This window comes from Polyergus mexicanus, unplaced genomic scaffold (genome assembly GCF_030449975.1).
Source record: "Polyergus mexicanus isolate NDT 795.1 unplaced genomic scaffold, iyPolMexi1.0 SCAF_12, whole genome shotgun sequence".
NCBI lineage: Eukaryota > Metazoa > Arthropoda > Insecta > Hymenoptera > Formicidae > Polyergus > Polyergus mexicanus.
In genome coordinates, this window is record NW_027223332.1 from 609,512 (window position 1) to 621,535 (window position 12,024).

General features: G+C 34.8%; 2 protein-coding genes across 2 annotated transcripts; one reads left to right on the forward strand and one right to left on the reverse strand.

The window, feature by feature from the left end:
• Positions 1-305: 305 nt before the first annotated feature.
• On the reverse strand, positions 306-5,378 carry LOC138938228 (uncharacterized). Its single transcript, XM_070305061.1, has 5 exons — positions 5,109-5,378; positions 4,648-5,012; positions 4,290-4,427; positions 3,281-4,221; positions 306-3,072 (listed from the first exon to the last, which is right to left on the reverse strand). Exons 2-5 carry the CDS (start codon positions 4,988-4,990, stop codon positions 1,345-1,347), a joined length of 3,150 nt encoding a protein of 1,049 aa, XP_070161162.1. The 5' UTR covers positions 4,991-5,012; positions 5,109-5,378; the 3' UTR covers positions 306-1,344.
• Positions 5,379-5,872: 494 nt separating this feature from the next.
• Positions 5,873-11,912, forward strand: Smc6 (Structural maintenance of chromosomes 6). Its single transcript, XM_070305114.1, has 13 exons — positions 5,873-6,033; positions 6,248-6,797; positions 7,002-7,194; positions 7,576-7,728; positions 7,817-9,353; positions 9,477-9,696; positions 9,779-9,949; positions 10,037-10,224; positions 10,372-10,537; positions 10,634-10,747; positions 10,828-11,022; positions 11,108-11,241; positions 11,417-11,912. Exons 2-13 carry the CDS (start codon positions 6,696-6,698, stop codon positions 11,451-11,453), a joined length of 3,210 nt encoding a protein of 1,069 aa, XP_070161215.1. The 5' UTR covers positions 5,873-6,033; positions 6,248-6,695; the 3' UTR covers positions 11,454-11,912.
• Positions 11,913-12,024: the final 112 nt, after the last annotated feature.

Here is a 12,024-nt window from a genome sequence, read left to right on the forward strand (position 1 = left end):
AAGATTGGTCTTTTCATTGCAGCTTATCTCCCCCCCTCCCCCCCCCCCTTCTAATTCTGTAAGAAAATATCAGCTCTTTAGATGTTAAATTTCGCCAGATGTATGAAAAATATTTTATATATATGAATTCCTCCCTTGATGCTACTTACTTGATAATTCAGTGCTTATATAAGTTATATAGAAATTTCAAAAAGGTTAATTAGAATTAATTAGAATTTAAATATATATAAAATTTTTAATTAAATTCGCTTTATTAGTAATAAGGCACTTGTTTACAAATTAATTTGCACATCGCTGATTTGGAACAAAAGTGATGAACATTTTTTGTCTGTTACATATAATTTTGCGACAAATGCATATGTATTGCAGAATAAGAAAATTACATATATAAATTCATTGGTCATAGTGTAAAAATACAAGGTTGCTCCCATAAAAATATCTTATCTAAGGATGAGAGAATAACTTTCCTCTCTCAAACCTTGCATGATACTTAATTATGGAATTGCTTAATCGTTAAAAAAATTTGCACATAATTATGCATACTATATAAAAATAGATGCATAAGCTATATATATATATATATATATGTAGAGTATAAGTGATATATAATAAGATCGTAACAATGAAAACAATTGATAAAAATGTTTCAACAGATATCATTGCACTGTATATTCGATTCAAATCGTTAGTATATGTGTAATATATTTTTATGAAATGTATTAGTATAAAACTAATTACTATAAAAATAATAATAATGTAACCATTAGAGATTGCATTAATATAGCAATTAATAATATAAAAATGCTATATCAATAAGATCTAATTCTTAAGTAAGATTAATTCTTAAGTATTCGCAATTTCATCAAAGTGATTTTTTTTCTCTTTCTCTCTCTCTCTCTTGTATCTTCTTTTTTTTATAAAAAAAAGAAATATGAAAGAAGTTAACATGTTTTTGTATTATTAAATTTTTTAATTTTAAAAATTTTGAAAATGTGATATTTATACCTGCTTGGGGAAAAGAGATAATCAATATTGCTAAAATTTATTTGTATAACTTTCTATATAAGCGGGTATTTGAGGATTAATAAGAGCCTTGTGTATTAGCCCAGCTTTAACATTAGATCACTAACTTAAACTTCGATCTTTATAGAATTCTATCAAACGATTGCTTATTTCATGATGATCAGGCTAAAACATTGATAGAAAAATGATATGTGTTTTATAAAATAACAAGTGATGAGGAACTGGCACACACAATTGAGCAATTATTAGGAAGACATGAATCGCGCAAGTTAAAAATAAAAATATAAAGTATTATATATATATAAAAGATTCTCTCTGTGCTTAACTTATTCTGCAGTTAGCCGCCGTTTTGCCAAACTTTAACGAGTTGGCCGTCTCCGTGGATGCTGTGCCGTTTGATGTCAGCGAGCCTTTGCGTGCTACACATGTCGGATGCATGCTAGTAGTAGTGTCGAGAAATTCATCATCATTATCCGAATCTGTGTCCTTGTTCTTGATCGGTTTCTTCAAATCGCTCACGTAACGTTCTATCATATTGAGATTCTGTATGCTCATCGCGTCATTATTATCGCCTACTATGAAGGGCAATAGTACTTCGGGTTTTTGAGCGGCCTGACGTTCGATATACATTCGTTGTAATTCGACCAGCGCTTCGTCCATAAAGCGAACGTTGTTTTTGCGATCGACCAGTGGATTCTCACCGAACGCTAACGATTTAACCGCTCTGCCGTTCGTTTGTCTCGGTAAAGTGGCGCCTTTTTGATCATTAACGGTTAACATAGTGGTGGTAAAGCCCATTGGAAATTTGGATTGGCTACATAAATCATTTTTCAGTAGCCTGCCATCAGATGTTGCTTCATTATGATTACCTTGTTTCTGTTGCACCACATTTCCATAACTCTTGATAAACCCTCGTTCTTCGGGATCTGATGGAGGTGCATTCGCCTTCGGAACAGTGAAAGTCGCATTGTACTCGATGTCGGCAGTATTTTGATTTATCGGTCGAGTTCCAGCTGCAGGAAGAAGCGTGTTGTGCTGCTGATTTTGCGAAGTGGAATCTCGCCATCTCGCGCTATTCATCACAAGTCGCGCTAATTGTTGGATAGTCTGCTTTGGGACTGCGGCCTCATTATTGGTGATATTATTGAACGGTAATTTCGCCGGAGTCGATGTATCGCACGGTTCGCAGCCCGGATAATCGTGTCGAGTTGCCACGTTTAACTGACGCATACACTCGTAGCTTTCGCCTTGTCCAGCTACAAGATTATCCCTTTGCCTATACTTGAACATCTTTTTCCACGATTCCCAGGTGCCGCAGTAAGGCGGATCTTGTTCGCAGACGCGACACTCGGTGTCTAAGAAAGCTGCGGTGAGTATCATAATGGGAGTGGGTTCTCGCTGTGTGAATAGCTTCCTGCGTGCAGTTAAGATTTGACCCATATTCATTTCCAACCGTGCGTTCTCTATTCTCGCCTCGACTTCGCGTTCCATCTCCAGTAACTTAGCCGTCTCATATATCAAACTTCGTGTATCCATATATAATCTGCCCGTTTCTCTAGCGATGCGTCTTTCCGCTGATGATTGCGTACGAGCATTATTATTATTGATAAGTTGAAGACCGAGCCGTTGTTGAGCTTTCACAAATGGTGACGTGGACACCGGACCCAATTTTGACCATATTGTGCCGACTTTTCTGCCTGCCGGACTGACAGCGATTGGCGATACTATACCGGGTCTAGTCAGAATAGGATTCTGATTGACTAGCTCGATATTTGAACTCGGTATTGTGCAAGGAATGCGACAAGGCTTCGGAGGAACTAAGTCCAACTTGGGCGGGACCATTCCGGGTTTTGGTGGCGGAAGCAAAGAGGTGATCGTAGGTTCCGGCAGTGCTGGTGGCGGCGACGGCGGCGAAGACATTTCATTTTTATTAAGTACCGTAGCATGGACGACATTTAATAAATGATCCAATCTATTCTCAAGCCTGTTTTGCCGATCTCTGTCCACATCGAGAAATCGCGTCACCATATCGTTTTGCACGGCTAAGATCTAAAAAAATCAAAATAATATAAAAAGTTACATTTTGTAAATATAGAAAGAAACATAAGAGAGCGAAAGAACGAGAAAGAGAAGAGAGATAGAAGTACAAAAAGAAAATAAGATATATGAGTATTAAGATTTTATAACATAAAAAGAAAAGAGATAATAAAAACCGATTTAAAAAATGTTATAAGTGCATAAAGTATCACAAATTTACCTTATTGACGACTTCATTTTGAGAATTAATCGCGCTAAGCACGAGCTGTTCTAATTTTTGCGCCTTCTTCTTTCTGAACGGTGCACTCGGTATTTCATCGGTATTCACAGCGCTGTCCCGCGACTTTCCACCATTCTCCGAAGGATCGGGCGATTCCAACAAAAATTCCAATAACATACTATCGTCGTTACAGGTTGCGTTATTCGTCACCACAGTTGCGTCCACTGCATTGTCCAGATTAACAGGTCGGTTATATGTCTCGTTCAAATTACGTGTCTTCTCATCGCTCTTCGACAAGCAGAAACCATCATTCAAATTTTGCGACACATCCGGCGAGTAATCCGGCGATCCGTTTTGCTGAACGGCATTCGCTGTGCAAGTTAGGCGAGTGTCTTGATATCTGTAGGCCAAGTTCTGTCCGTAAGCGACTTTACACGGTTCCTGCGGCATTGCCCGGTTATCGGCGTATAATGCTCTTTGCTGCAGCTGATTTTGTTGGCGTGCAATATTCTCCGCATTAAAATTATGCATTAAGTTACTCTGTGTTATGCTATTCGGCAAGGATTGTTGGTTCACATTGTGCTGGTAATCGAACTGATCGTTCACCGGCACATTCCGTTGCGGCAAATGATTCCATCCGACACAATTTTGCTGCTGATTATTTTGATATTGTTGCATGTTTTCTTGAATAATCTGATTCTGTACATTTTGCACAGTGTTTTGATATGGAACCTCTCCATATGGATAAGGAGTCAGTAAGTTTGGCCGAAAATCCTCTCGTATCGGTTTCTCCATTGGATTTGTCTGCATCGCCCGATTGCCGATTTGAACTAAATGTTCACCGGTATTTATAGCAACATCTCTTGTAGGAGAAAACACTCTATACGGCTTGGCTATTATGGTCTCATTCGATTCGGGTGAATCTGGATAATCATTTTCACCTGCAAGGAAAGAAACATGAAATCTGACATCAAAAACAAGATTCTTTATGAGAAAACAATATCCTTACATCCTATTGTCCACATAGGGGATAGAGCTTCCGTTCGAAAAAGAGATTGCACAGGCTCTTGAACTTTTAGTCTCATCTGCAGATTCTTGTTGGTCTTCACATCCTTTGGTGGTGATTTCACGTAATTTGCAGTTGCATCTAATGACATATTACAAAAGTATGTGTAAGTATATAATATCAAAGTATTTCTATATAATTCATTCTAATCCCTGCAGATTTAAAGACAACAAAAATGTCGAGAAAAAAAGATTTTAAAAATGTCTAAACATGTCCAATCTATATCAGATGTTCTTGGACATTCTTTGGATTCTTGTGTGTAGAGCTGACGTTTTACATTCAATAGTATCTATGTACTCGCCTACTGTGTCCACACCGACATTAACATTGGCCTGCTCCAATCGCTTATTCTTCAGCACCCGATCAATAGTTTCATAGTATTGTTCCACACCAGCACGAGTACCCGCTCGCTTGGCCTCACGATAGCACACAAGGACCTGCTTCATCCGCGATCGACACTGCTTGGCCGTGACGTTGTAGCCCTTCTTCTTCATGTAACGCGCTACGCTTTCCCAGATTATCTGTGGCCGGGGAGCATATTCGAGCTGCTTCTGCACCTGCCGGTCGGACCATACCGAGACGAGAAGCGCACTGCTCTCGGGTGTCCACTTGTACTTGGCGTTTTCCCCGCTCGTATCCGACATCGTTACATCTGCCGTATTTGCGCTACAATAAAATTAATCGAGTCACAAGGATTCATCAGACTCTTTCTCCTCTACGGATATCTATTTTTGGTACTGCTATCACTTCAACTAGACTCACCTCACGTCACTGATCCTCGTCCAACTCCGCTCTCCGCTGGATTCACGCTCAACAGGTCGCGATTTGTCGCGATCCCGAGTAATTTATTGTGAAATTGCTCAATACACAGACGCGCACTCACACTACTCGCGCGCACCAACGCGCAAACGCAAATACCTATCTACTTCTCTCGTTTCTCGTCACTCGTATTTCGTCGCATACGATCTGCGACATTTTACGACGAACCTTGTAACCGACAAACCGACAGTAAATTTCAAATTTTAAAGGGACCAGTACTCCAGGACTACGTGGTGGGAGGAGATGCATCCATAGACATTTAAAACTCATAAGAAAGGGTCGACAATTTCGGTGTACGTCGGGAAGTTCGGTGGCCCAATTCGTAAAAAAGGATGCAAACATGCACGCTGTCTTTATCAGGGATTCGCTGATTGGTTAATATTTTATAACGTCTAGTCAAAAATATTGACTTCACATATATATACTTGACGAATTGAAAGAAAAATAAGTAATTTACAACCGCATTTTCAATTTCTGCTTAAATTTATAAATATTTTCTGGAAATCGCGTACATTTTTTATTACATTGTGAAAATGCTTAACTGTGATTGGTCAATTTGTTTAGGGCAAATAATCTTTATCGGCAACTCCGTCTATATATTTTATGTCTATGGATGCACCGCGGCAAGAGCGGATTCATGTAGGAGAAATCATTATTTTTTGAACTTTCTCCTCTTCTAAGAGAATTTTTCTTATTATTAACGCCTTTGTATTCTCATTTAACGCCACTTTTGTATACATTGTACGCTAGATTCTGGCCGTATTGACTTTCGTTCGAGAGCAGGAGCCATTCGAGCGAAGAAAAAGAAAAATGTAGGAGAAATTTGGACTTCGAGCGCAAGAAATGCCGTCTTTCTTTTAAGAAGAAGGTGAGATTGCGAATCTTATAAAACTTTCGTTTCGATCTCTGTTTAAATTATTTAAGCAAGATGTGGTGTGATCTCTGAAATTCTTGAAAAATAAAAGTAATCTGACTCGAAATAATTCATTGCAAGAATTGCATTATTTACATATCATCGTTTATATCGTCATTTATATGTTATATTATATATATGTTTATAATAATATTATATTATTTCATAGCATGAATATTATTTTACATCCGATTCTTGTAACGAATTCAAAAGCGGTGACGCTGACCAATCAGCGCAGAGATCAGTTCGTTTGGATCGAGCGTAGGACGCCGAAAAAAAAAGTGAACTGTCGCCAATTGTCGCCTGGCGGGAACGTGCAACGTGCAGGCGTGTGCAGGCGCGTACAGGACAGGAATGTGCCGAAAAGAGTTTCATACCTGAGTTTCGATGTTCAACGAAGGAATCACATCGGTGTACTTGACACGGCGTGATAAACGTTTTTCTATTTCGTCGAACGAAGTTCGACGCGGTTAAAGGAATTAGCATAGAATCTGAAAACCGATCTGAACACGATGAAAATCTATATCGACGTTACAATGAACAAATTCAGACGCTGACGGCGTTTTTCGCTTCTTGTTTAAATACGTCAACCGGTTATCGTCGCAACAATTCGAGAAATGGAAAATACTGTGAACGGTCGAAAGAAGAAAGCCACGGGGAAGCCCGATAACGAGCAGGCTAAACGTTCCAAGCATGCTGAAAATAACAATACTGTGGAGGTATTTTGGACAATATAATTTATTAAAACTGTATCAATTATGTGAATAAAAATTATTCGATCTCGAGTTAATATAAAATATATAAAGCTCATAAAAAAATCAATTAATTTTAACTTTAAGCAATTCTCATATTGTAATTTTTGAAAATTGTATACAAAAAATACTCGATATGTTTTCATCATATAATTATTTCATTATTTGTAGTATACGGCTGGAAAGGTAAAAAGCATTCGTGTTCGTAACTTCATGTGTCATGAAGCTTTGGAGATAGTGCTAAATGAAAATGTTAACTTTATTGTGGGACGCAATGGCAGTGGCAAAAGCGCCATATTGACAGCATTGACTGTTGGACTTGGTGCAAGGGCAAATGTTACGAGTAGAGGGACTTCTGTCAAAGGTATTTTTATGTTTTTTATTATAGATATAGGATGTTGAAAGAATGTTTAGGATTTAAAAAAGATAGATACTACTTATATTAGGTCCAGTAAGAAATATTTACTGAATACGTCAAAAAATTAATCTTGTTAGAGCTAGAAGCAATTCTTGGATTTTAATAAAACAAGTAATTTCATTTCTATTTATTGTATGCGATATAAAAACAATTATTTCATATGTTTGTACAATGAAATAAAATCTTATACAATGTTGCTGATCTCATATACTTTTGTAATATTTACAAAAATGAGTATTATCTATTCTGCAAGTATTAAATCATTTCTTTAATATTCTTTATTAATAGAACAATTTAATAACATATGTGAATTGCTTACTATTATAGAATTTATAAAGAAGGGAAAGAACTCGGCTACTATTGAAATAACATTAGTTAATAAAGGAGATACTGCATTTAAACATGATATTTATGGCGATACAATAACAGTTGTACGTACCATTGGAAATGCCTCATCGTATAAGATTAAAAATTGGAGAGGTACTTGAAGTATAAATTTTATTTTTCAATGATTTAAACATTTATATCATTTTTATATATACTCACAAAAAACGTGTATTATTTACAGGAGATACTATTTCTGCAAAACGGGATGAATTAGATAATATTATAGAAACGATGAACATACAAATCGATAATCCAATTTCTGTTCTAAATCAGGATGTTTCAAGAACATTTCTAGTTTCCTCTAAGGCTGATGAAAAGTACAATCTGTTTATGAAAGCTACTCTTTTAGACTCCATCAAAAATAATTATAAAGAAGCTTTAGAAATCTGCGAAGGCGAATATGACAAATTAAAGATACACTCTGAAGCCTTGTTACAAGTAAAAACAGAGATAGAAAAATTGAAGGAAAATATACATAGATTAGAGGAAATAGATGAATCACGAGCGGAACTAAATAATCTTGAAATGGAACTTGAGTGGTCTAAGACTATTGTAGAGGAATCTAAACTTAATAAGATACAAGAAACTTTAAAAATGTATGAAGATAACCTGAAGAAAGTACAAAATGTGGAATTATCTGTGGGAACAAAAGATGAAGAAATTGATGCAAAAATCAAAGAAGTGAAACAGGAAATTCAGAAAGCAGAACAGGAAGTGATAGATAGCAGTGAAGCGTATAATAGTGCAAAACAAAAATATTCCGTCGCGTGTGAAGTGCAGTCTAATAAACAGCGTGAATGGCATTCTGTGACAAGCAGAAAAAAACGATTAGAAGATGATATTAATTTATTGAAGCAAGAAGTTCAAAAGTTAGAAAGTTGCAACAATGAAGAACATAATAAGAGAAAAGAAATGATGGAGCGTCTATCAAAGCTTGAAGAGAAACTGGATGAATTGGAAGCTTCATTACGTACAAAGCAAACCGAATTGATGCACTTAGAAGCTGATAAGATGCGACTTTTGCAAGAAGTACTATCCGCTAAAAATGAAATGGAAAATTTCAATAGACACATAGATAAAATCAAAAGAGATTTAAGTGCATTTGAACAACAATCGGATAATGCATTGAGTGTGTTTGGGCCAAATATACCACGTTTGTTAAGAAGAATTGAGGAAGAATATAAGAAAAAACGATTCAAGGAGAAACCGCGTGGTCCTATTGGTGCTTACATAAAAGTGAAGGATGCATCTTGGACACCAGCAATAGAAAATTATTTAAATTCTCGTATGCTTAGTTCGTTTTGTGTGGATAACAATCAGGATGCCAAGTTATTAAATAGCATCATGAAGGAAATATTTTACAATCAAAATATTCCTCAAATTATATGTAGCAAATTTTTTAACAAAGTGCATGATGTTAGACCATACTGTACACAGTCATCACAATATTCTAATCTCTTTGAAGCAATGGTTATAGAAGATCCTATTGTAGCTAACTGTTTGATTGATCAATCTCAGATTGAATGTGTACTCCTCATACCGACAAGCAGCGAGGCTTGTGAAATAATGTCAGATGTTATGAAAGTGCCAAAGAATTGCAAAAGAGCTTTTACTAAACGAGGTGACTTATTCTATCCCGATCCAAATTATAGGAGTTATGGTGGAAAGTGTGGTACACGCGCTAAATTTTTGCAAGTTTCTACGATGGAAGCGATGCAGTAAGTACAAAGACTTTGTTCAGTTTTTAATCTGCAATAATTTTATTCTATTTATTAATAACATGCGATAGAAAATTTAATATAATTATTATACTATTTACATTAATTTTTTCTCCTATTAAGAACACTAAGAGAAGAACTTCAAGTAATGGAAAACAAGAAGGGAGAAGCCCTTGCAGCATATAACGCTGTGAATGAAAAAGTAAAGCGCACTAATTCCGAATTAAGCAATGTAAGTGTAACGGTCCGTAAACTAAAATCCGCGCAAAGTGAATGTACTGATATGATCAATGAATTGAAAGATAAAATTGATTCAAATGAAGCTACATCTGCTGACGTTTTTGTGAGTAATCAGAATCATTCCTCGATAAGATTGTTTGTTTTTCAACACGATGCGATTACATAATTTGTTTTATTATTTATAGCGAAACGAAGCTGCTGAATTGGAGAAAAAATTAGCATTGGAAAATGCCACAGAAAAGCTCTTAGCTGAAAATGTGCTGGAACTTAAGAAAAATGTTGAATCTCTCCATATAGAAGTCAAACGTTTTAGAGACTTAAGACACAATTTACACACAGTGATTGATCCTCTCAATGTATATCTTTTCCCTTTCTATTATCTATTAATACAATAATTATTATTTATTAATAAAATAAAACTTTATATGCATATATCTGCACAGGATCAAATAAAAGAGTTCATGCAGGAAAAGGAAAAATATCGACATGAATGTTTGCGGGCTACTCGAAAGTTACCAGAACTTCGTCAAGCTGTACAATGCGCAATGGGAGAATTAGAAATACAAGAAAGAGCTACAACGAAAGCAATTTCCGATGCCACTGCAAAATGTCCCAGAATAAACACGACAAGGTTAATATTATAAAGTAAACAAACATTATAAAGTAACAACATACCATTATTGCAATTATTTATTCAAAAATTTAAATTATTTTTCTTATATAATTTTTTATATATTTTATATATTGATATATACATTGCTACCTATTTTATTTCTAGATCGGTAAACCAAATCAAAACTGTAATGTATGATTTACGAGACAAGATTCGCGAAGTAGAACATCAATTTGGCTATATGAATGACTTGCGTCAACAATTGAAAGAAAATGAGCAAAAATATGGAGTAAACATAGAATTTGCATCTCAATTAAAAGAAAGTTGGGAAGTGAGTAAATAATCTTTATAATTTTTATTGATTACCAAATTATTATTTTATCGAGGATCGCGAAATACTTTATAATAATATATTCGTATATTGTAGAAACACACGGATCGAGTGAAACATCGACAGAATACATTTATAAAGTTGAGGGATTTGTACAGTACTCTTGTGCAAAAATCTTTCACTGATATGCTTTCTCTAAGACAATATAAGGTAGTTATAAAAAAATATTTCTTAATATATCGTTTTAATTTTTATTATTTAAATACTTTTTTCCTCTTTTATTTTACTAGGGTACTATAGTAATTGATCATGTAAACAAAGTGCTTGATTTAAAAGTGAGTGCGCGAGACGATAAAAAAATTAGTAGCGACACTAGATCGCTCTCGGGAGGCGAAAGATCTTACTCGACCGTCGCGTTTATTTTGGCCTTATGGGATTGCATTCAACTACCATTCTATTTTCTCGATGAATTCGATGTATTCATGGTAAACAACTCCCCACATCTATAGCACATCCTGAGATATTTATTATATATATAAAGTAATCATCTATTTTGTGTTTTTTGTACAGGACAAGGTAAATCGGCGGGTGATAATGGACATTCTTTTAGATCACACTAGATCGCACCCAGAAAGTCAATTTGTTTTCCTCACACCTCTAGATACATCGCACATTCTTTCCGATGATTACGTAACAATTCACGAGTAAGTAGATAATTTTACAATTTATTATTGAAAAAAATAATCAGATATTTTCTATTTCTAATTATATGAATGAGATTCTTTTAAATATTGTAAAATTTCTAAGATATTGCGAGGTGAAGTTAACACAATTCTTCAAGAACATCACATTACAGCAGAATAAATATACTCTTTTTAGGTTACAACCACCTGAGAGGAGAGGTCTGAGTCAGTAATTTTTTTTTTCTCTCTTTTCTTTTCTTTTCCCCTCGGTGATTCAATATTTTTCTGTCAATTATGATACAAGGAAATGTATTTATTTTTTGCTCAACGAAAATGCGAAATGTTATCTAGCAATAAGCAAAAATAACATATTTTCATAATAATATCTTTTCATATTGTTGAAAAAAAATTTTTAAATGTTTATATACATCCAATATGGTTTTCTCTTACTTTCATAAAAGCGCCACTTTTATGAGAGTAACGAAAAATTATGCAAATTATTTTTGTATAAGGCATGTATGAGAAATCCTATCTAAAGAATTAATCAATACGATATTCGCGACAGATTTTTTTTTATTCCAGTTACAATATACAATGTACATAAAAGGATAAGAACTTTGCAACAGAAACGTTACAAAAGTGCCTTTAATTGTATTAATTATATAATTTATTATAGATCTTCTCTTTTGATAATAAAGTACTATCCGATAATATATTAATACATTATACTATATGACTTATATAGTTAGATTATATATAACTATGCTATAATATTTCTTTATTTAAAACTATCCAGTGAAATGA

What these genes read in the sequence shown, in the direction of transcription:
- LOC138938228 (XM_070305061.1), bottom strand. Translation starts at nt 4,990, where the DNA reads ATGTCGGATACGAGCGGGGAAAACGCCAAGTACAAGTGGACACCCGAG. An exon ending in TGTCGGTGTGGACACAGTAG is followed by an intron (nt 4,428 to 4,647) that starts GCGAGTACATAG and finishes ATATGTCATTAG; the next exon opens with ATGCAACTGCAAATTACGTG. An exon ending in CCCTATGTGGACAATAGGAT is followed by an intron (nt 4,222 to 4,289) that starts GTAAGGATATTG and finishes CTTTCCTTGCAG; the next exon opens with GTGAAAATGATTATCCAGAT.
- Smc6 (XM_070305114.1), top strand. Translation starts at nt 6,696, where the DNA reads ATGGAAAATACTGTGAACGGTCGAAAGAAGAAAGCCACGGGGAAGCCC. An exon ending in TCTACGATGGAAGCGATGCA is followed by an intron (nt 9,354 to 9,476) that starts GTAAGTACAAAG and finishes TCTCCTATTAAG; the next exon opens with AACACTAAGAGAAGAACTTC. An exon ending in ATGAATTCGATGTATTCATG is followed by an intron (nt 11,023 to 11,107) that starts GTAAACAACTCC and finishes TTTTTTGTACAG; the next exon opens with GACAAGGTAAATCGGCGGGT.